Source organism: Polistes dominula, unplaced genomic scaffold (assembly GCF_049000335.1).
Source record: "Polistes dominula isolate Pdom_NZ unplaced genomic scaffold, Pdom_raw_medaka contig_80, whole genome shotgun sequence".
NCBI lineage: Eukaryota > Metazoa > Arthropoda > Insecta > Hymenoptera > Vespidae > Polistes > Polistes dominula.
The window spans coordinates 1,780,751-1,806,051 of record NW_028301111.1 but is presented as its reverse complement, the minus strand read 5'-3'; the positions used below and the strand labels follow the sequence as shown (position 1 = coordinate 1,806,051).

Here is a 25,301-nt window from a genome sequence, read left to right as displayed (position 1 = left end):
ATTCGAAAAATAAAAATAAAATATAATTTAATAAAAAATATCTATGGGAGTTGTTATCTTCATTGTTTTTTAATAATAATTATTTAAAATTAATTGTCTACACATAAAAATAATTTTAAAAAAATAATTACAAAAATAAAATATGTGTTCAATCATATTCAATTGATAATATCATTTTTAATTATTACACAATATTATCTTTTACACCTGCCAAAAAGTTGTAAAATTTTTCAAAAGGACTACATGCATTGCAAATATTATAAATCATATCAAAGCAGCGAAAGAGAGAGAAAAGTAGATTATAAAAATTTATTCTAAAACCAATCACAATTTGAAAATATTAATTTTCTCTTACATTATTTGTTCAATCAAATCGTATTAATTTCTAAAACGGAATCATATAACACAAAGAAAGAGAAAATTAGGTTATCAAATTACCAAACATTTAATTATCTGTAAATGAGTAAACATTTGCCTTTATGCTTTACTATATATGTTTGTATCACGATGAGAACATGTGATGCACGTAATACACCGTTTATATACCTAACACAAAATGTAACTACTTTACTTAACGTTTCACGTATGTATATATGAATGTGTATGTGTATATGTTTGTGTTTGTGTGTGTGTGTGTTAGTAATTCAAAGAGAAAGATAGATAGAGTTTTATCCGATGGGTTCAGAGTTAACATTGGAATCGATCTGAAAAGCTTTCGAGTTTCGTCTAAATTTTTTTCTCTATGGTCTCAGCCACGTCAATGTGTGATCCCTTAAAAAAAAAAAAAAAAAAAAAGTTACAATTAAAAGTTACTTTTAAAATTACCAAGCTTTCATCGATTGGTTTCACAGTGCGTGGATGAACTTCTAAAAATTCATGGGGAGAAAAAATCAATGGAAGAAGAGAAATTTAATTTAAAATACAGTGAAGTATTTTGAGATATTTTAAATGTTTACAATGTCAAAAAAAAATATCATTAAAAATAGAGTAAAAAATATTTAGAAATATTCTAAAGGTTTACAATGTACAGATGTACGTACATACACACGTGCATATAAATGCATATGTATGCATATGTACTTAAGTACGTCTGCAGAATCACCAAGTAGATTGGTACGTGTACTTTAAAAATCCATCAAAAAATAAAAATAGAAACAATACATTGAAATATACTAAAACAAACGAACAAATGTTACAATTAAAACATCAAATTGAAGTACAAAAATAAATTAAAACAAAGAAGAAGAAGAAACAAAAAACTATAATTAAAAATAAATTAAAAAATATTTAGAAATATTCTAAACGTCTGCTACAATCTACAAGTGTACGTATGTACATACATATACATATATATACATGTGTATATAAAGATGTATGCGTATGTACCTAAGTACGTCTACCGAATCGCCAGGTCTCGTTAGTTAAACGTCGTCCATACGTAGTCGCAAATGCTGCCATTAATATTAAACGACCAGCTCTGAACCAGTTTCAAAGAGCTTACTACCAGGTTGCTAGCAGCACCCTGGTATGAAGCCCAGGCACCCCCTGTGAAAAGAGCCCTTACGGGCCAATGAACTCCTCTACTTGGAGGGGTGTGAATAGAAACACTTCTGAAATTAATGTCCCAGAATGTCGACGACCAGCTGACCTATATAACGATGTTGGTAAAGGTGTTGGGTGGTGGTCGTGGTGATGGTGGTGGTTGTGATGATGATGAAGGGTTTAGACGACGAGAGGGAAACCCTTCTGCTTTACCGAACCTTTTCTTTCTTTTTCATTTTTTTTTTTATTCTTCTTCTTCTTCTTCTTTTTTTTCTTATCTTTATGCCCTTTATCATCATCATCATCATCATCATCATTATCTTCTTTTTGTTCTTCTTCTTCTTGTTCTTTTTCTTCTTTTGTTTAACATTGAATGAAAGACAAATACAACTGAAATATATATGAAAGAAAGATTAATGTTTAGATTTAATTATATTATTTTTATTTAGATTTTTTTATCTTTTGAAATATTAATATTTTGTTAGAATAGAAAAATTTTAATTCTTTGCTTTCGTGGGCTTTGCAATAAAAACAATGAAGATAATTAATTTAAAAAAAAAATTAAAACAAATTCAATTTAGTGTACAACACATCAACTATGATGATAGATAAATCAAAGACAAGTTATTACTCGTAAAAATATTTTCCAAAATAATAATAAAAATAAAAATAATAATAATAATAATAATGAAAGAAATAAAGAGAGGTCTTATCATCATCCACCATTTACATATCGATTTACGATAGCAGAATAAAGAATAACACGGTTGGATGAAAATTGTAGCTAGGAAAGTTCACTGGATCAGAATTGAAATGGAAGAGGTGGAAAGTGGGAGTGAGAGGGGTAGGAATGAGGTTGGGATTTAGGGGGAGTGAAAAGTAAAGATGCAAAGGTTCGGATGAAGGATGAAATGGGTGGTATCTGTTAGGGGGATGGGAATGTAGGGGTGTCAGGGTGAATGGGAAGGGGCAGAAGGGAAAAGGGAAAACCCTCAAGAGACTCCTTCCATGTACCATCTCGACTTTAATGCAAGAGATGCTGTCCTAAATATGGCGACTTCTATGTTCACTCGGAATACCTAGATTGGAAATTCGAGAAGGGAGAGGAATGGGAGGTTAGGAAGTGCCAAGAGATTTCCGTTTGCTCGACCACGAGAACCCCGTTACCTCTCAAGGCTTCTCCTTCGAGAGTAGAATCCAATTTAAGCATAGCACGAAGTCGCGATACTAAGTATACTATTCTATACTTGTTACTACTACTACTACTAATACTACTACTACTACTACTACTACTACTACTATTACACCAAACAAGACGACATCTAAACCATATCAACCTTTTCTACTTCCTACTAACATTCGTTCTTTTTTAAAAGTAATTCAGTCACTTGTTTTAATCTCTATTTAGATTAGATAGATTTCAGAATGTGTCTAATACTGGAACTTTGATCTTTCAGGATCAAATTTTTGAACGAATTAGGTATTTGGGATCGATCATAAACCAGACGTATGAAATTAACGAAGAACTTAAGAAAAGAATCAATTTACAAAATGTCATTAAATTACTCAGCTCGTGGTTACTGTCTGGGCGCTTCAAAATCAGGATATACAGGACAATCATCCTACCGGTTGTCTTTTATGGTAGCCAAACCTGGTCACTTACGTTAAGGGACGAAAAGAAATCGAGGGTTTTGAAAATAAAGTTGTTCGTAAAATCATCGGGTGCAAAATGCGATGAGGAAACGGGTGAATGGAGAAAAACCCCATAACGTAGAAGTACACCGACTGTACAACAAAACCAGACATCATTAACGTCGTAAAATCACGCCGATTAAGATGGGCTGGTCACGTGGCGCGCATGGGGGAGGATCGAACGACGCATAAAATACTGGTCGGTGTGCCGAACGGGAAAAGACCACTGGGTAGATCGAGACGTAGATGGGAGGACAATATTATTTCGGGATCTTAAAGAAATGGGCTACGAAGACCGCGAATGGACGGGGTTGTGCTCAGGGACGAGAACATTGGCGGGATTTGGTATTTGTGGCAATGAATTTTCGAGTTACTAATGCCAATTAATAATAATAATAATTATAAATGTATTTACTATTGAATCTAGACACAGCCATTCACCTAAATATTATCTGATTACGTAGTATTAAATGTTGGTATGGTGAAAGAAGTTATAACGTCTTACCTGTATCACGTTTTCAATCAAAATCAGATTTGTAGTATATACGAGTCACATCTTCCCTTTTTATGATAATAAATTTGTAATGAAACAATGTGTCAATTTAGAAATGATTCTTAGCTAGATTTAAAGATGTAGACAATTATAAAAATAATTTCTTTTATAGGTTAGGTTAAATAATAAATGAATATCTGAATGCATGTTTTTGAAAATATCCAATTTCAAAGTAACATCTGTGTTTTATAGAAGGAATTAAAGTTCTGAAAAGCATGAAAAAGCATCTCGTATGAGTATGCTATATAAGTCAATAATTAGACAAAGATACAATGACCCTAGTGGGCTTTTTGCAAAAGGGTGCACCTATTATTCCCTTTCTAGGCAACGATCCAATCCTCTTTCTTCTGAAGCACCACGTCGCAGTATATATATGTATATAGTTCCTAGATATATCTATATATATATCTATAAGTGTGTATAGAAATCTATGTATGTATGCATCTATGCATGTTTGAGTATCCCATCGCCAAATTATACTCGTTCGTTGAGTACTGTTCAAAAATAGTTTGATATCTCGATTAAACAACAAAATTTCTTCGTTTTGTTGATAATAACTTTCACCGAATTAAAGTACCAACCTTTTATTATTGGTTTTTTTTTTTTATTAAAAAATAAAAATCCAATACAATTGCACATAGGATAAAGTAAAACAAAGTATTATTACAAAACAACTGATAAAAATGAAATTATATTTCGAAATAATTGAAACTATACGTATATATGTATATATAAAATGAATCAAATAAATTAATATAATTAAATAAATAATATTTATAAATATATATATAGAATAAAAATTATGTTGATTTAAATTTTGTCCACACATTTTAAAGTAAAAATAAAATGAAATCTGAACGTTTGATAAAAACTTTTGATATTAATTGCATCGATTAAAAATAAAATTTGTGCTTTTAATTATAATCGAAATAATGAAATGTGAATTGCATTATGGGTGGGGGAGTGGTTGAGTGGGGGAGGGTTTGCAAAAAGAACAAGCATAACCAGCATGTGAAAATACGAAATGAAATTAATTGTATGAGAAATTAACAAATAGCTGTAAATGAAAGAAATGTGAATGATTAACGAGCGTAAAACGATTTTACTAGAAAAAGAAGATGTCTATATAATATATATATGATATATACATATAATATATATATATGTATGTATATATGTTTGCTATGTAGATATTTATATACCTATATATCACGAGAGTTTAATGAACTCGACAAAAGATTTTCTATCCTCTCTTCGATCAATACGAAGTATATAAAATACTGGGTGTCTCATAAGTCAGTTAAAAATTTATTAAATTATTCAATCTTTTTTATATAACTTATAAAAATATATAATTTATTTAAATAATAATTGTCTTTTTTATTTTAATTTTTTTTTAAGTTAACTTGTCATTCATGATTATTAGCAATAAATCAACCTCTAAAGTAGAAACAAATCCTTGTACGATTAAATTAAACCAAAATATTATTTATATTATTTTATTTATTATAAATTATATTATTATGTTATATATTATATTATATTTGATTTTCTATAATAATAATTTTTTTTTAAATATATTTTATGTTTTATGTGCAAATAGAATTAAAAAAAAAGGATAAAAAATGAAAGAAAATAGTAACAATGTACGATAACGTGATTTTATGATTTCAAAATGAACACAATTTGTAAAGAGAATGAAACAATTGATAAATTAAAACAATAATAAATAAAATATGACGATAACAAAAATTTTAATTCACTGATTTACTGACTTATGACATTTTTTTTTTAATTTTATTTTACAAGCTGTACGAAGTTTATTCTCTTTTCACGTGAACGAGACAATACGCCATAGGAAAGACATAAAAAAAAAAAGGGGAAAAGAAAATGAAAATAAAAAAAAAAAAAAAAAAATACAAAATCCAGGAAGAGAGTAAAATAAACGTAAGTGTAGGTAGATCGTAATTATCCAACGAGCTTTTTTATTCGCTCTTAAAACTTCGAATTATGTCGTTTAACGTCTTCACCGATGATACTATCAACTTTTTCAGTATCTTCATTAAAATAACTTTCTATAACGTAAATTATATTTTAGAATGACGTTTAGTTACATTGATTTTTCTTTTGTGTCTTTTTTATTTCCTCGTTTATATATTCTTTTTTTTCTATATCTTTTTTTTTTTATAATTGTATAACAATAATTATTATTATATTTGAGAATAAGTAATGATTCATTTAAAATATAAGTTAATATATTCATCTTACATAACCTAATGTAATATTTAATTTCTATACAGTAATATTCAATTTTTATTTTTATTGCAATAATAATTAATTATTTAATATATAAAAATATAATATAATAAAACTAAAATATAATATTTAATATCTAATATTTAATTTGTATCTAAATAAAATATTTCAAATATTAATTAATAATTTAACCTTACATAACCTAATATTGTATAATTTTTAATTTCTTTATAGAAATATTCTTTTTTTTTTTTTAATTTTTATTGCAATAATATTTTTACCATAATATTTAATTTAAATATTTCAAATATTAATTAATATAATAACCATACATAACCTAATATAATATTGAATTTCTATACAGTAATATTCAATTTTTATTTTTATTACCATAACATTTAATTTTTGCATATTATATAATATATAAAAATGAAATATAATACACACACAAAATTATTATTTAATATATAATATATTTAACATAAGTCTTACCTAAATAAAAAATTTTAAATATTAATTAATATAATATACCATTATATAACCTAAAATAACATTGAATTTCTATATAACAATATGCTCTCTCTAATTTATTTTATCCTATCATAATATTAAAATGATATTTTAAACTTCACATATCCACTCTTTACTTATTTAATATTAAATATTAATTTGTTTTATAATTAAATATAATATAATAAAATTAGTATCATTTTTCTACATGTAATATTATTGTTGCATAAAAACAAAAGAAAAAATTTAAAAAAGGGAAATATTTAATTTACTGAAATCAAATGAGTGGAAACAAATTTAAAACAATTTTAAATTACTAATAATAATAATATAAATTAAAGTAATACTAGTAGTAGTATATTCCGTTTGAAAATTGTCAGACACATCGATATTGGTGAAAAATCATAATAATAATAATAATAATTTCGAAATCAATTGCACGCTTGATTTATTACATTCGAATCAATAACATCGGAGCTTTGAAATTCACGGGTAAAATGCATTGGCCGTAGGAAAATGAGTTCCGGGATCGAAATGCCACGTCGAATACCATTCCCCATATTGAATCGGCTATTCGGATAACAGCAGAGAAATTTGTCTCCTCTTCTTCTTCTTCTACTACTACTACTACTACTATTTCTACTTTTATTTCTACTTCTACTTCTACTTTTACTTCTATTTTTCCAATTGACCTCTTCACCAATTTCTCGATAATGTCTCGGGTGTTCCGAATGTTCTATCAAATTTTTTCGATGAAGAAATAAAATTTAGTTTTATGATTTTTCATCAGAATTTTCACTTACTTATTGTTATTTCTTTTTTCTATAAAAAAACCTATTACTTTTATTTAATTAATATATTACTTAATTAATGTTTCAATGTTAAGTAATTGATATACACTGTGTTCTAAGTTTAAATTGTCAAACTTTAGATATCAATTTTATATTATAAAATAAATATATATCAATAATAAATTAATAAACACACATGTTAGAAGTGTAATCTTCAAAAAAACTAAGTTTTGATAGAATAAGACGTAGGATAATTGTATTCTCTTCTTATTTAGTATCGCGGTCGTTTCATCGCCTTCCACCGCTCCGTTACATAGCCGCCTACCGCTCCGTTGCATCGCCGCCTACCGCTCCGTTACATTTTTTCAAATCACATCTATTCTAAAAAAGTTCTCACTTCACAAATTTACATATAAAGCTCTTGCATATTATCTTTATCTATAAAACTTCAGTATCACATTGTTGGTTTCCAATGAAGATCTACTGAATCTGATCTTAATGAAATTCTTTTTGAAGTGAAAACTTCTTTAGAATGGGAATGATTTGAAAAAAAGCGAACGAAAATCCATGGTAACGGCAACGAAACGATGAAACGGCTACGTTACTAAAATGAGAAAACGAGACAAACATATGCACATCTATAGGATTTAGCCTAAGAGAGAATGAGATAGAAGACAGTATGCATTTGTTTCTTATTATCTCGGTCTCCTCTTTGTGCGATGCTTCGTAGTCCCCACTCCTGGCTACTGAGTATTGTATATGTGTTTGTTTGTGTGCGACTGCATACTACGAAGCGTAGACTCATATTAACTCAATCCACACATTTAAAAATGTAAGTTAGTTCTTCGACTGGCAACTAGACTATCCACGTTTCTCACAAGTAAGGCTGTTTTTTTTTTTATAATAAATAAACCCTACAATTATGTTACTCCTGATACTCTGCATTTGACTCATTCTCTCGAATGGAAGGTTTTAACACGTGTGATCTGCACACATGATATTTTTCTATGAGAAAAGTTACGTAAGATTGCTGCTATTGTTTGTTTGTTTTCTTATTCTTTTTCATTTTAATACAAGAAGGGAAAAGAAAAGTAATAATAAAAGGGATACGACAGGGAATAAAGTAATACAGGTCTCGATAATTATTATTTGCCATAACTAAAGAAATATAAATAGGGTAGAAAAAGAAAGGGTGGAAAGAAAAATATATATATATAGCATTGTTCTACCCTTAATACGTTATATGGACTACTTTAATCATTGCATATGTGTATCATCTTTTATAAATAATTATACGACCATGAAAAAAAAAAACGACAGAAAAATCCAGACAAACCGTTATGGCAAATACGTGACACGCATACGTGCGCATTTATCTTACGCACAGAAAAAAAAAAGAGAGAGAAAAAAAAATATATATATATAAATCTAGGTTTATCCGAGATTGCCAGGTTCTTTTTATTTTCTTGTGGTTTTTTTTACTTCACCGATATATATCTATATCTATAGACAATGAGGAAGAAGTAGGGAGATAAAGATAAAAAAAAAAAATAACCAAGTGCAATATTTTTTGCTATAACAGTGACTTTTATACGACAATTTTCTCTCAGCTTTGTATCTTCCTTTCTTTTCTACTTTCTGTTCATCCCCTCACTCCTCCTCATCATTCTCCTGCATTTTATTTAATGTCAGATCTTTGAAGAATAAAAAAATATATATATATATATATTTTAAGTTTTTATTTTATAAATTTTATTATATTGTATAATAGTATATATATATATATATATATATATATATATATATATATATATATAATATAATAAATATTTATAAAATAATATAAAAATTTTACAATAACATATAATAATAATTATATATATATAGAATATGATTTAATAAATAAATAAATTATTAAAAATAATATATATTATTTTATTATAAATTTTTTTTAATTTATTTTTTATTTATTTTCATTAACTAAATATTTTATTATTTATTATTAGTTAGATTTAATAAATAATTAAATTAATTAGATTTAATAAATAAATAAATAATTATTCTAATCTGATTGAGATGAGAGTTGAAGGAAATAAGAAAAGATGATTTCTGTTCTGAAATAATTTTTTCAAAATTTTGTTTTGTTTCTTTCGACTTTTTGTTTTCTTTTTCTTGTTCAAACGATATTTTAATTGTTTGAATTTTATTAACAAGATTTATTTCGTAATATAGTAGAGATTGATGAAAAAGATATAAAAAAGAGTTGTAACAAATTAGTTTTCATTTCTTCTTTTTGTTTTTTCTTCTCTCTCTCTCTCTCTCTCTCTCTCAAGATATAATCTTGCTAATACTTAAAAGAAGAAAAAAAAAAGTGAAGGGGAGGAAGTAAAGTTGAAAGAAAAAAAAAAGAAAAGAGGTTCATATCGCTGACGATTAATAATAAAATATCCTCTCTTAGGTTTGACTTTTTCAACAAAAAAAAAAAAAAAGAAAAAAAAAGTAGACGCCTTTGTTCTAAAACGTAATTGCCAATGGGGTAATAATAAAACGATCGATCTTTAGTTACGCGAACGAGTAATTGCAATGAGTGTGTGTGTGTATATATATATGTGAGGATGATAGTTTAAAATCTTTGTCCTCTGTGTGAAAGGATTCGACATAAAACGAATCGAATGAACGGAAATTAACAAAAAAGGGACAAAGTAAAAAGCAAAAGTAAAAAGAATAAAAAAAAAAAAATTGAATGAAAAAAATCTCTACCAGAGTTCACACAACATTTTTTATATTTTAAACATGCTTTTTTATTTTATATATATATACTAATAATTTTAAAATATTTTATAATCTATAAATTTCTATGAACCTTTTTATTCTAATACACTTAATACCTAAACGAATATGTTACCTCTAAAACTAAAAAACTGATTAATATACACATAACCTAACTAATTTTCAGTATAATTGATACAACTACCATCAATACCAGAAAAATATTAACAAATTAATAAATGTAATAAAAAAGTTAATCTAAACTTATCATAAATATTACACAAGTAAACTTACCAAACTCTTAAAGATATATATATATATTCTCAATTTTATATCTTCTACTAAAAATCTATTATATAAAAAATAAGTAACAAAAAAAAAGGAGTATACTTTGTTTCTTCTCAATCATCTTTTCTTTTAAAACTAAGCATCCCTTTTCCAAACCATTCCCACTTTTGAAGAACCCATTCAAGTGGACACTGATGTCATTACTCTCTCTCACTCTCTCTCTTTCTCTCTCATTCTACCTAAGTAAATTTCATCGCTTAAAGTGCTGCTGTTACTGCTCTTCTATATCCGTTCTAACGTTTCTTGGCCCTTCTAACGTTTACTAGAAAGAATTAGATGGTAGGAAAGAGAAAAGTGAGTGAGTGAGAAAGGAAAGTGCCTTCTAAAAGCCAGTTCACACCTTTCTCACTCTCTTTTTCTCTCTCTCTCTCTCTCTCTCTCTCTCTCTCTCTCTTTCTCACACTCATTTACACTCACTCTCATACACTTCGTGTCAGGTTCTCTATTAAAACTTTGCCCGTAGTCAATTCGAAAAGCCGACTTAGCGTCAAAACGCCAGAAGGGACGAGTCTCTTTCTCAGGTAGCTATACCCAAATACAAAGGGCAATTCGTTCTACCTCCTTTACTCCTACATTCCCTTCCTTCGAACCCTTACTATTCGGAAGTCTTTGTAGGGATGAATGAACGAGACAATGAGACCTCGTATACGTTTGTACACTTACTCTAGAATCTACCTGAAAGTTCGTACACTATGCTCATTTGCATTTGAAACAACCCAAGCAAATTTTTCACACCCTCTCTCTCTCTCTCTCTCTCTCTCTTTCTCTCTCTTTCTCTTATTCTTTCTTTTTAACTATAGGTTATGTTTGTTTCCTTTTTTTTATCTCGAACTTCTTTTTCTTCATTCATCTTCTGCTATTTTCTTTTCATTCTTCGTGTATTTAACAAACAAAAACGATCATTAAGAAATAGACACTTCATATTTTTGAATTTAAACAATCATTTGAATTATAAACAATGTTTTATAACCTAACTCTATTTATGTTTGAATCGAGCTATTGAAAGGTTTGTGTTTCAATGGAATGAAAAATATACTAACGAGTTATACAGCTTAAGTGTATCTAAAGGGGTGTTCAATTTACATTTTCTATTAAATTAGTGTCAATTATATGCGTTTTCTAATCACGAATGGAGTTAGGCCACTGTCCAAATCAACAATTTGATTTCTTATCAAATTTCGAAGGGACTTAACTCCATTCAACATAATTTAAGATGCTTCAAATTGAAAAAAAAATAAACAATACTCAATTTATTTGACATATCTTTAAAACACTTTAGAAAAATAATTGATACGATTGAAAACATTTTTTAACTACATAACGTACAAAATTACAAACATAACCTACAAAACAATTTACTACTCATCTACATTTTGTGTGTGTGAAAGGGATTTGAAGAAATCATGATGTTCCTGGTGGTATATATCGTAATAGATCAATTATGTCCTTGAATTTTGCTGTTGTAATTTGTCTGATATTTTTATACAGTGGTGTCAATACAATATTTTCGAAATTTCTTGGTCTACCCTCGACTTGGTAATAAATTCCGGAATTTCAAATTTTCATTCTCATTCATTGATGTTTTATAGAAAATTTGATGCGGTTCATTTCTGACAAAACCCATCCAACATATTTTTAACGAGTTTATTGATTCTTCATCCAAATTCTTCATCAGAATGACCACTTTCTCCACCACTTCACAGTTAGGTCACTTTCAAAATAGGAGATCCATTTAATGATTTATTATAATTAAATTTAATGACAACAATATCAATGTGTCGTAGAAAACTAGATGTTCAGGAAAAGTTGGAAAGTGGGGGTTGAAGAGGACGTGTAGAAAATAGAAAAGGGGGTTTGTAGAGACCGTAAGAAAAATACTTAAGTCGAAGGAGAAAACGTTCACGATTAAGATTCAATCGGTTAGATGCCCTGGCAAGTAATCAAGAAAGAATCCCCAACCCTTACCTTAACCCCCACCCCCTTTTCTATCTCAACCGAGGCAAACGATTTGCAAGTTGAACGCGATTTAACTTTCAAATGGAACCGCGCGCGCCATGCGGATCGATTCCTCGTGGTACTTCTTCCCTTCATCCCCCTTTTCATCCCCCATTCAACTACCTTCACTCCTCCATCTTTTTTTTTCTTTCTTTTTCTATCTGTCTGTTTTTCTTTTTTTTTCCTTTTCTTTTCTTTTTTTTTCTTAGGATTGTACAGAGGAATAGGATAAAAAAGAAGGGTTGTAATCAGCCACCTTCCGACAAATCTACCCAAGTGGAAAAGATTAAATCCATCGTTATCGAATCCATCCTTTTTTCTTTTCTTTTTTTTATTTTCTTCTTGAAAACTTTGTCCCTTCGTCCACTCGTCTGAAAACAAATTTCTGTGATTGTACAAATTATCATTAAGGTTTTTCATACACTACACCAATACTTTGATGCTTTTTATAAGATTGAACGAATGAAATAAAAAAAAAAAAGGAATAAAAGAAAGGACCACTGTGTGTCGCTAAAATCGACCAATGACGAGTTTTGAGGTTATTTTGAAATCTCATTTATGAAAATTAATATTTTTATTGTAAAAAATTTCACATTCAACAAGTTCATACAACATAAAATATAAAAATAAAAGAGAAAAAAAAACAATATAAAAAAAATGAATAATAAATTTATCTCGTGAAATATGAAAGAAAGAAAAGGAATAAAAAAAAAGAGAAAAAAATGTAACAAAAACAACAAAATTGGTTTAATCGTTCGAACGAATCGATTTGTGTCATTTCTGACAAAAAAAAAGAAAGATAGAAAAAGAGAGATAGAAAATAAAATAAAAGAAAATTATCCGATTGCCTTTCGATAACAGATAGATAACGAACTATCCCTTTTACCAAGAGAGAGAGAGAGGGAAAGAAAGAGAGAGAAGTCAAAGGTTCCTAAAACAAATCGACTAATGTCCTTCTTCTGCCATGAACAGAATCTCTGCGAATGACTGTTTTTTTTGGGGGGGAAGGTTGATGATATATGTGGTTTTGAAAAAAAAATGAATCCTATAATGTTCAGTAACACCTACTGAAAAAATCGATTATTTCAATTCTTTTTTTATCAAATGTATTCATCACATTTTTCTGTCTCGATTAAAAAAAAAAAAGAATTCAATGAAAGAAGTAAGTAAATAAATAAATAGAAAGATAAAATGAACAAATAAAACAAAAAGAAAGAAAAGAAAGAAGATTTGCATGTGATGTGATTCAATGTGAAAAATAAAAAGAATCAAGACAAAACAAAAAACAAAAATAAAATAAAATAAAAGAAATAAAAAAAAAGTAAAACAAGTAAAAAAAAAAAATAGAAAGAGACAAGAATATATAAATAAACAAAAGAAACATAAGTAAGAAAATTTTCATGTGATTTGATTCAATGTGAAAAAGAGAAAAAAAGAAAGAAACAAAGAAAAAAAACAAAAACAATAAAATACAAAAGAAGTATGTAAAAGAAAAGATATAAAGACAGAATAATAAATAAAAAAAAAAAAAAAAAAAAAACTGAGAAAAAGGATATAAATTTTCATGTGATGTGATTCAATGTGAAAAAGAAAAGAAAAGAAAGAAAAAAAGAAGAAAGGAGGGAAGGGATTACGAAAGAAACGAAACTGGAATCTCAAAGGATCCTCTTCCACTTGCTAAGGAAAAACTTTTCGGATCGAGGTTACTCACTTTTTTTACATTAGGATTTTCCTACGTCAAGGTAGAAACCAGTCATGAGAAAGAAAGAGAGAGAGAGAAAGAAAAAGAAAATCGACGTTCGTAGAAAATTTCCAAGTCGCTTCATCATCGTCCTTTCCCATCAGTCATGAAGAAAAAACGGAACGTTTCCCGCAGGATTCGCAGGATTCGTAGGACTACCGGAAAAGCTTAACCCATCCTCCTCTTTCACCCATCCCCTGTTCACCAAACTACAAGAAAGAAAAAAAAAGTATTTACGTTCTGAAAGTATCACGATGAGGCGAAGGATGGATTTTTGTTAGAGAAAAATCATAAAATAGAAAAGAATGAGAAAACATGAAAGAGAAAGAGAGAAAGTAAAGGTTTTTGATAAAAAAAAATAGAGATAAAAGATAAGATAAAACAGTAATGAAACGATTAAACTCTTTCTATTGTAACTTATTTGAAATACTTTTATTTTTGTTATTTTCTTCTTTGCTAACTAAAGCTGTGTTTGTGTCTTCATTTTATGAAATTCTTCAAGATTGTAATAAAGGAAGATTAAGTTTTTAAGGCAATGGTTTCAGTGGTTCAGTATTCTTTTTTTTTTTTTTTAAACATTTTTACTTACTATCATAGATTAATTTGCAATTATATTATTTAAATATTTTTTTTTATAATCTACAATAGTTTTAATGAATAAAAGTATTTTTTTCTATATATATATATATATATTCTATATATATATATATATATATATATATATATATATATATATATATTTTATTCTTATATACTTTTATTTATTATAATATATATTAAATAAATTTTTTAATTTGATAAAATAATAATAATCTAAATTAATAAAAAATATGAAAATAATTATGATAAAAGTACAAATTAATTTCACAATGTTAATATACTAGTATCTTTAATAATAAATATATGATAATGAATATATGATGATGAATAAAGTTATGATAATAAAAATGTAATGAAAATTATTCTTCAGAATACAGAAATGTTCAATGTAAGAAGTAATATAAACAAAAATATATAAAATAAATAAATGAAGCAAATAGAAAATACAAAAATAATTATCATTAAGATACAAATTAATTTCACAATGTTGATACACTGATATCTTTGATAAAGTAATAATAATAAAAATGAAAAATGAAAGTTGTTCTTTAAATTAAACAAAAATTCAATTTTAAAAGTAATATAAAAATATATATAAAATAATAATTAAAACAAATAGAAAATATGAAAGTAATCATTAACAAAGTACAAATTAATTTCACAATATTGATATACTAATATCTTTGATAAAGTTATAATAATAATAAAAATACAATGAAAATTATTCTTCAGATTAAAAAGAAGTTCAATGTAACAAGTAATATAAAAAAAAAACAAAAAAAACTATGAAATAATAACCTAAATTAATAGAAAATATGAAAACAATTATCATCAAAGTAGAAATTAATGTTTCAATGTTAATACACTAATACCTTTATTAAAATTATAATAATAAAAATGCAATAAAAATTATTCTTCAAATTAACCAAACATATTTAATCCAATATATAACCAAAGTATCTAAAATTAAATAAATTAAATAGAATTAATCACAAAACTTACTTTATATATTCTAAAACCAAACAAAAAGATAGAAATTTAGTTATGTCTGTATATGTGTAAACCTTTGACGTGTATTATACAGTGTCGATAGAGATGAACTTTTGAATTTTCCATTAGCAACATTGTAAGAGGTAGTAGAATGCATTTATCAGCTAAACACACAGACAAACAATATTGATCTAACTTTCTCATTCTTCTTCTTCTTATTCTTCTTCTTCATTCCCCTATTTTCATTCTCTCTTTCTCTCTCTCTCTTGTTATTGTTAGTAAAAGGAAGAATAAGCATCCCTTTTTGGTATCCAAACTTGGGACAAGCTTTCTTACCTTTTCACCATGAAATTTCTATACTCTTAAACGTCTTATATAATTCTTAAACGTAAATTAAGACAGAATAATATGAACATCAACAGATTGCTATATTTCAAAGTATTAAAAGATTCCTTTCATTTTTTGTCATACCAATTTACTTGAAAAGAAGAAGAAGAAGAAGAAGAAGAAGAAGAACTTCAATTACCTGTAAACCTCCTCTTCTTATAGGATAAATGATTTTTTACCTTAAAGAAGCAAAAAAATAAATAAAAAGAGAAAAATAAATCCAACTTGCGTCGTCTTGTAATCTTGGGGGATAAAACTCAATTGCTTCGTTTCTGAAAAGTTTAAAAAGACTAAAAAAAAAAAGAAAATATAGAAAACAAATTAAATGTCGTTTTATTTAGTTTTATAATTTTTATTTTACATTTTAGTTTATTTCAATGAATGAAGAAATTGTTAATAAAAATGAATACGATGTGTAATAAAGAATAAATGAATTGATGTGAATATAAAAATGTTTTTATACGTTTCTCTTACTTTGAATTAATAACTGAGTTTTTTACATGCTTCCATTTTTTTTTTAATTAATAATTCATATATCTTTGTAATTAGTTTTCTATTATTGTTAATTAATCACTGATATTCGTCGTAATTTGTTTCTTAGTTTAAGACATAACCTTGTTAAGTTCACTCATTGACAACTTCACATCTAATCCGATGCACCATCTGGTGGTTTATTTTCGCATTTCTGTCCATCCATGTATCAATGGATAAAAATATCATATTCAAGCACGCACACATAAATGTTTTCACACGTTTTCACACTAAAAAAAAATAAAATACAGTCAAAAATAATCAAATATGTATGTTTAGTATTGAATTAGGATATTTGTAACTTGAAACTTCGAAATAAAATAATTATTTTTATTTAAATTAATCATTTTTCTAAGAAATAATCTTATTTACAAATTTATTTCGTATTGATTTTAATTTTTTGTTTTGTTTTTTACACTCGTAGTAAAAAATTATTAAAATATTTAAACAAAATTTAACTCAAACATATTTTTTATCCATGTTAATTTTGGAATTTAGTTTACTATATTTGAGTATGTATTCATGTATCTTCAAAAGATTACGAACGAGAGAAAATTCCTTTCTAGTTTCTATCCCAATTTGTAGGAAAGTTAAAACAACCCCCCTTGTTCTCACCCTTTTCCCTTTAAACTCAACCTATTCCCTTTCTCACCTTCTTTGAAATTACGAGCAGCTAAATCTTGCGGTAATAACGCAATTCCATTACTATAACACCATTTTGGATGGTGTAACGGAGGTAATATAACGTTTAGTGGCACCGGTTACATTCCAGACGTATGCATTTTCTTAATAATTAATATTACGAAACGTTTAAGTGATATTTTTCATGTTTTATTAATTTATATTTGTCGTATTATTTATTTTATTTAAATTTATAAAGTATATAATTATTATTTTGTTAATAAAATATTATTATTATTATATTTAAGAATTGTCGATTAATAAATTCATTTGCTAGTAATTCCTAACCTAGAAAATTGAAGAAAATTAAATTGTAATCGATTGAGATTGATATAATGAGTGCAAATTATTAAGAAAAATAAAGAAAACATTAAAATATTATATACTAAAAATTCCTAACCTAGAAAATTGAAGAAAATTAAATTGTAATGAATTGAAATTGACATAATGAATGAATATTATTAAGAAAAATAAAGAAAACATTAAAATATTATATACTAAAAATTCCTAACCTACAAAACTGAAGAAAATTAAATTGTAATCGATTGAAATTGACATAATGAGTTCCAATTATTAAGAAAAATAAAAAAAAAACATTAAAATATTATAAAAAAAATATAAAAAATTCGATGATTAAAATAATTGAATTAAAATCATGAGAAATATAAAATATATGATTATAAATAATTGAAATGGTATAAACTTGAAACCTTTTTTAAGTTGTAAAGAAATAATAATAGTCAAAGATCTTCCGATTAAAGAAATCTTAAATGGCTGGTTCCATTATAAATGGTCCTTGGAGATTTACATTCCTTTCTACCCAGTCATTCTCGGTTATACCTTATGGCAATTTGCCTTGGCTCTTCTTCTTCTTCTTCTTATTTTTTTTAAGAAAAGAGAGGAAAATACCAGCCGACCTTTTAACGATCAATTCGTAAAATTGCCAGAGTGGAAAGCGTTAGGGCGAGATACGGAATGTCTTTATTATGCCAATGGTCCATTGATTTCCATTGTTAGACGACCCCTTCTTCAATTCCATGGACAGACTCATGGAAACAGTTTGTCTAAAGAAAATAGCACCGATAAAATAGATTGTCATCGTTTTACGAATATCTTTATAACAATGGCAATCATGAAATAATATATTTTATTATATTTTTAAATATTTTCATTTATTATTTAATATATTATTAATAATATTATTATATAATATAATTAATTATTTTATTTTATTTATTTTATTATTCTTAGATATTATAATTTAATATATAATATAATATAATAATAATTTATTATAATTAATATATCCCATCAGTGTATTTATATCAAAATATTACTTAATTGTTAAAAATATTAAATATATTTTTATTATATTATTTAATATTGATAAAAAAAATTGAATTATGTGTAATTAAATGTAATTAATATGAAATCCTGCATTTATACAATAATTAATAAATTCTTTTTTTTGTTACAGTATATGTGTAACCGTTGTCGTTCTTAATGTTCACTTCCGGTCACCACAAACACATCAAATGGCGCCATGGGTAAAAAGAGTCTTCATTCACATTCTTCCACGTTTATTGGTGATGAGAAGACCTACGTACAAATTCGATACGAATAGGTATGTAATCATTTAATTAAAAACCATCGATTTATCATCAGAAATGACAAATCCAATATAAAATGGTGTAGAAATAAAAATGAAGAGAAAACGAAAATGAAAAGAGAATGAAGAAAATTTAAAAAAAAAATTGGCAGTAAAAAATTATACGATAAATAATAAAATTATGTTAAAAATAATATAATGAATTAAATATAAATATTAATATACACAAAATTAAATATAATAAATTAAATAATGTTAAGTATAAAAATTAATTATATATATATATTTATAATTTTTTGTTTAAACAATACCCTTTTACAAATGACAACAAATAGAATTATAAAACTGTATTTTTCTTTCTTTTCTCATACCAAGATCTTTTCATTTCTCTTACAAGTTCCCCCCCCCCCACACCTCCCCCATTTCTAAATCGCGTCGCGTTCATCATCGTCATCCTCTTTTCCGACGTTTCGTTCTCTTTGTTAGAAGAAAAAAGAAAAGAAAAGAAAAAAACCACGTAGAAAACTGTAGTAAGTAGTATTTACAGAATCCTAACCTCTTTTCTAACGATTTTCTTCTTTCTCCATTTTTTTCTTCTTCTTTTTCTTCTACTTCTTTCTTAACCACCTGGTTTCCTTTTCCACGTCTTCAAAACCACCAATTTCTTTTTCTTCTATTTTTTTTTCTTTCTTCTTTTTTCGTCCCACAGGTACACATCTGGCAGAGTACTGATGAGAACGGTTAGAGGGAAGGAGAAAACTTGCTATTACCCTTATCATCCGTCTACTCACGATGAGTCCGAAGAACATTTTACACCTAAGAGGTTCCACAGTCGACCAACTTCCAAAGAAGATCTCTCACCTTCCAGGTAAATAACAAAGATTCATTGACAAACGTTTCTTATTTTTCATTCTTATTTCTTCTTTCGCAATTTTTTAACTTTAAGTATTAAATATGAGATCTTTGTGAAATTAATAATTGAGCCGTTCGTTTTTGAAAGTGACCTAACTTCATTTAAGGGTTTGCGTTTCAATACAATGAAAAATATACTAACGAGTTATACAGCTTAAGTGTATCTAAAGGTGTGTTCAATTTACAGTTCCTATTAAATTAGTGCCAATTTAAAATTACGTCTTCTAATAATATTCTTTATTCGGAATATAAGTAACCTTAAATGTTTTATTGACACTTAACATGAAGTTGAACAATAATCACATGCAACCAGAAAATAATACTTGACGAATGAAATTAGGTCATTTTCAAAATAAACTTTTCATCATTCTGTTGATTCTGTAAAAATGTAACTATTACAGTAACTAACTCGATTTTTTTAGAAAATAGAGTTAGACCATTTTCAAAATAAACGACTCAATTGTTTCGAAAGTTTGAATTTCTAAAAAGTAACCTAAAAGTAAAATGAAAATAAACGTAACATTTGACAGTAATTCTTTCCATTTTTGTTTATCTTGATTGTTCATAACTTAGAAATTAATATTACATTTTAAAATAATTGTTTTATTATTTTTTAATGACTTTAAAACATTGTTTAAATAAAACATTATAGTACGTGATCATTTTCAATGTAAGTTCGGAATAGGAATCCTATGATCGCGTGTTCACATTAATTGCAAATACCGTTACCTGTTTAAATCTATTCAGTTGGTATGTGTCAGATAGATAGTTACATATGTATATATATATACAATGTAAATACACATGTGTATAGACATATATAATAGCTTAACATTACACTTGTCAGGAGATTACTATACACACATATTGGTTATACACTCGTGTATTTTCATCGGTGATTTTCAAACGCATTGTACGATTAAACAAATGTGTAAAACACAAAAAATATATAACAAATAACTCCTGCTTTTTTTTTATTTATTTATTTATTTCTCTCTCTTTCTCTCACTATTTGTTTGTTTTTTCTATTTTATAGGTTAGGTAAAAAACCACTCGTATCAAAAGATTTATTTTTCACAATCTCTGTTATATATATATATATATATGAAGTTTGTCCCTTTTACTTTTTTTTTCTTTTTTTTTTTTTTATAAACGATCATCGTAATTAAATTGCCATGCTATTAAACACGACCCATATGGGACGTTAAATTCAATTTCATTTCCACGTGAATTCTCTACGGCGTAAATTCGATGATATCGAAAACACGTTGCTTTATAGTGTCGAAATAAAAGTAGATTTCTTTTTTCTTTTTTTTTTATTCTCAATTTTCCAAGCTCTAAGAGAAAATCGAGCCTAGGATACCAAACGAATTCGATTAACTATGCGAATGCTATTAAATTGTAATAGTAGTAGTAGTAATAGTAATCGATTGAAGGACTATTTCTATCTATCTTTATCTCTCTTTCACACTTCATTATCCTATCAATTTAACCTTTCTGTTGAAGTATCTCTCTCTATTAATTTAATTAATTTTATTTCCAATTGAAATGATTATCGTACACCTGTCCCAACCTCCCCCTCACTGTATCTGGTACAAAACAGTATTAAATTTCCTTGGTTTATTTTGAAAATAATACGTAAGTCGAGTAATCGTTTGAAAAGTTGAGGTTAGGTCTAAATTATTAGTCAAAAATAAAAATGAAAAATATATGCATTGTTTTGCTTTCTTTTTTTTTTGTATAATTATTATTCTGAGATATATACCGAGTGCTTATTTAGGAAATGATTGAAAAGAAATGTTGTTTAAACTCCATGTAAAAAGAAAACAACAGAAAAAAATGTAAAAAGCAACCACTTTCACTTTCACCATTCCGCGCTATTAAATAGCTTAAAAACTGGAATGAAATTGGTGATAGGATGAAAAGGGGAAGAGATGAGGGCAAAAAAAAAGAAATCTAGGTGTCGGATAAAATGATCGATGTTACGATAGATATATCGATTTATAAAATACGAATACGTGTAGTGGTGGTTTACCTCATCTCGTGAAAAAAAATGGGTTTTTTCCCGCCAATTTAATAATCGAATATATCCACTTTAAATTGATATTAAAGTGCATTGGTGCTAATCGATAATAATCTATTAAACTTTATTGAATAACAATATATATATATATATATATATAGTGTATGAAATTTATTAATTAAGCGATTATTAGATTAAACGGTAATTAATTACTTCCGGACGAGTAATATAAACGTCATCCTTCAATATAGATAATAATAACAATAATAATAATAATAATGACAATGTTATTAATAACCAATGCTAAAAATATCAATGCCTATATAATATGGAATATTTTAAAATGAAAAAAAAAATATCATGTGGGCAGATCACACATGTTAGAAGTGAAACCTTCGAAAAACAAAGTTTCGAGAGAAAGAGACGACTGCAGAATATCAGGAGTAGGATAATTGAAAGAAAACGTGTCCACGCTTTATAGTATGCAGTCGCACACAAACATACACATATACAACCAGGAGCGATAACTACGAAGCAGAGCATAAAGAGGAGACCGAGAATAGGAGAAACTGTATAGCTATATTCCGTCTCATTCCCTCGCAGTCTAAATCCTATGTTTGTCACTTTTTCTCTCATTATTTAGCATGGCAACCGTTTCATAGCTTCGTTACATAGCTCCGTTTCCGTTTATTTACTTTTCAGATCACTCCCATTCTAAAGAAGTTTTCACTTCAAAAAAAGGGGGTTGGGGTAAGGGTAAAAACTGATTAACAAAATCCTTTAAAATTGTTTTTTATTTTGTTGGTGAAAAGTTTAACGGACGGTGCGAGATTTGGTGGAAGCTGTCTTATTCATGGACCACCATTACCCCCATTACCAATTCGTGGCGAATGCGAAGATCTTTCTGTACCCGGTGATACAGGAATCGAGGAAGTTAAAAGTCCAGTTTTAAGAAATCCACCAGCATTTTCACATTCACGTTGTCCACCGGAAATACACAGATCGTGCCTCTGTGTACGTTTCATAGCAGAACATACAAAAATGTTGGAAGATTCTACTAAGGTAACATATATATTTTTATTTTTATTATATTATTCATTAATATATATATATATATATAGTATTGTTAAAATGAGTTTATCTTTTGTTGATACAATTAATTAATTCGTTAATATTTATTTGGTTGATTAGTAATGCATAATATGGGGGATTTTAGGGATTTTGTAGTATTATTTTGTTGATAATTTTTATCTATTTTATTAACTAGTGAATTATAATTGTATTAATTCATTAATTAATTTGTTAAATAATTAATTAACATCTTAGAATATGGGATAGTTTTTATTTTTCTTTGCTAATCTAAGGATTTAATAGAAAGAGATTATCTTAGTGTCCAGGTTCTGTAATTTTTCAATAGATGGCACTGTATTAGAATTCAATATGGCTATATTCACGTCGTACATTTTTTTCAGAGTTACATGTGACAAAACTAACTTTGTTTTTTATATTTTTTCGAATATTATTATTTTATTTATTCCATACTAATTGTAGTATTATTTTGTGTGTTGTTTTAATTTACCAAATATTTACTAAGCATCCTATTAAATATAATATGAATCAGAAAGTAATGTCGCTTTTTAACCTTAATTTCAAACGAATAAATTTCTAACAAATTTATATTTTTAATCAATACCATAATCAATCTTTTTTCATCAAGCATGCAAATTGTTAATACCATCCCTATAAAGTCAATTTATTTTTCATTAAAATATAAAAATTGACACACACATACCTGGAAACGACATTAATTTCCGGTCCCCCTATTATATACAAAAGTAGATAAAAATAATTAATAAAATAATATTACCAAATTCTTATATTACAAGTAACTTATCAAACAAATAAAAATATTAACAAATAAATTATAATTATATTAAAAAAAAAAAAAAAAAGAAACAAAATCTTTTTCACCAATAGAAAAAAATAACTAATTAAATGTATGACATATATATTTACACAAAAGTAGATAAAAATTATTAATAAAATAATTACTCTACCTCCCCCTCCCCCTCCTTCTCCCATAGCTTATTATACATTATTTATGAACCAAATAAAATATTAAAGAATCAATTAATTGCATTGATACAATCAACTAATCTTTTTCACCCATAACAGACAAGAAAGAAACAAAACAAATATGAATTATTCAACAGGTAAAAGAGGATTGGAAATACGTAGCAATGGTCCTCGACAGATTATTCCTATGGATCTTCACATTAGCAGTATTAGTTGGTACAGCGGGAATAATATTACAAGCACCAACGTTGTACGACGATCGTGTACCTATCGATAAGAAATTCAGTGAATTCGCAACTACAACGGTTGTTAAATGTCCGCCACAGTAGTCCATACCCGAGCCCTGCACCGTAGAAAAAAGTTAAAAAAAAAAAGGGCCAAAACAATGTTTAATCAATCATTTCGGTAGATCTTCCAAACCTTTTCCAAATGTATTTTTTTTTTGTTCATTTCCCCAAACACAAAGTTTAATCTTTTTTTTTTTTTTATTAGGAATGTCACCGAAAAAAAAAACAACTATTGCACACACCTGAACTGTCATGGTCCTCGAAACATTTTTTTACGGCGATAGGGCTCGATATATATATATATATATTCATCGTTATCGATAACGATGATTGGATAATGATTTTTTTTTTGGGAAAGAAAAAAAAATCATTTAAATACCCCATGATCGAATAAACAACTTTTATCTGACTCTCTCTCTCTCTCTCTCTCTTTTTCTCTTATTCATTCGTTCATTCATTCGTAAAATTTCATTTTGTACTTTAACATTTTCACAAAAATAAAATAATTCATCAAAATTCATCATATTCATCAAACATTAGTCATATATATATATACAGATATATATATATATATATATATATATATATATAAATATATAAATATTATATTTCTATTTTATCACGTGAAAAGTACGTAAATATGATTTCAAATAAATAATTAAATAAATAAATAAATAAAATAATAAGATATTAATGAGAATGATGACAAAGAGAGGGGGATGGGGAAGAATAGGGGTAAGAAATAATTAAAAAGTATTTAAAAACTTAATTGCATTATGCATATATACGTAGGTGGGAGGGGGAGGTGCGTTCGTGTAAAGCGTGTTAATACGAAGCTGCCACTTAATTACATATATATATATAAAACAGTAATAAATAATTTATAAATTATTATTTAATAAATTTTATTATTTATTTAAATATATTTTTTTTGAATTTATTATATAATTAATTGTATCGTTTATATAAATATCTTTTATTAATTTATGATTTATTTATATGTAATTA

The 25,301-nt window shown here is 26.8% G+C and overlaps 1 protein-coding gene across 8 annotated transcripts in view; it reads left to right on the top strand.

The window, feature by feature from the left end:
* nAChRalpha4 (nicotinic acetylcholine receptor alpha4) overlaps nucleotides 1–25,236 on the top strand; it is a 185,045-nt gene extending 159,809 nt beyond the window's left edge. For 4 of the 8 annotated variants that reach the window (XM_015330883.2, XM_015330882.2, XM_089176755.1 and 1 more), the window contains 4 exons: nucleotides 18,864–19,010; nucleotides 19,705–19,863; nucleotides 22,743–22,992; nucleotides 24,144–25,229. In XM_015330883.2, coding sequence (XP_015186369.1) covers nucleotides 18,864–19,010; nucleotides 19,705–19,863; nucleotides 22,743–22,992; nucleotides 24,144–24,335 — 748 coding nt within the window. In that variant the 3' untranslated portion in view covers nucleotides 24,336–25,229. Of the gene's footprint in view, nucleotides 1–18,863; nucleotides 19,011–19,704; nucleotides 19,864–22,742; nucleotides 22,993–24,143 lie in introns of all 8 variants that reach the window. The other 4 variants (XM_089176759.1, XM_089176760.1, XM_089176757.1 and 1 more) reach the window with 3 other exon arrangements.
* The last annotated feature ends 65 nt before the right edge of the window (nucleotides 25,237–25,301 follow it).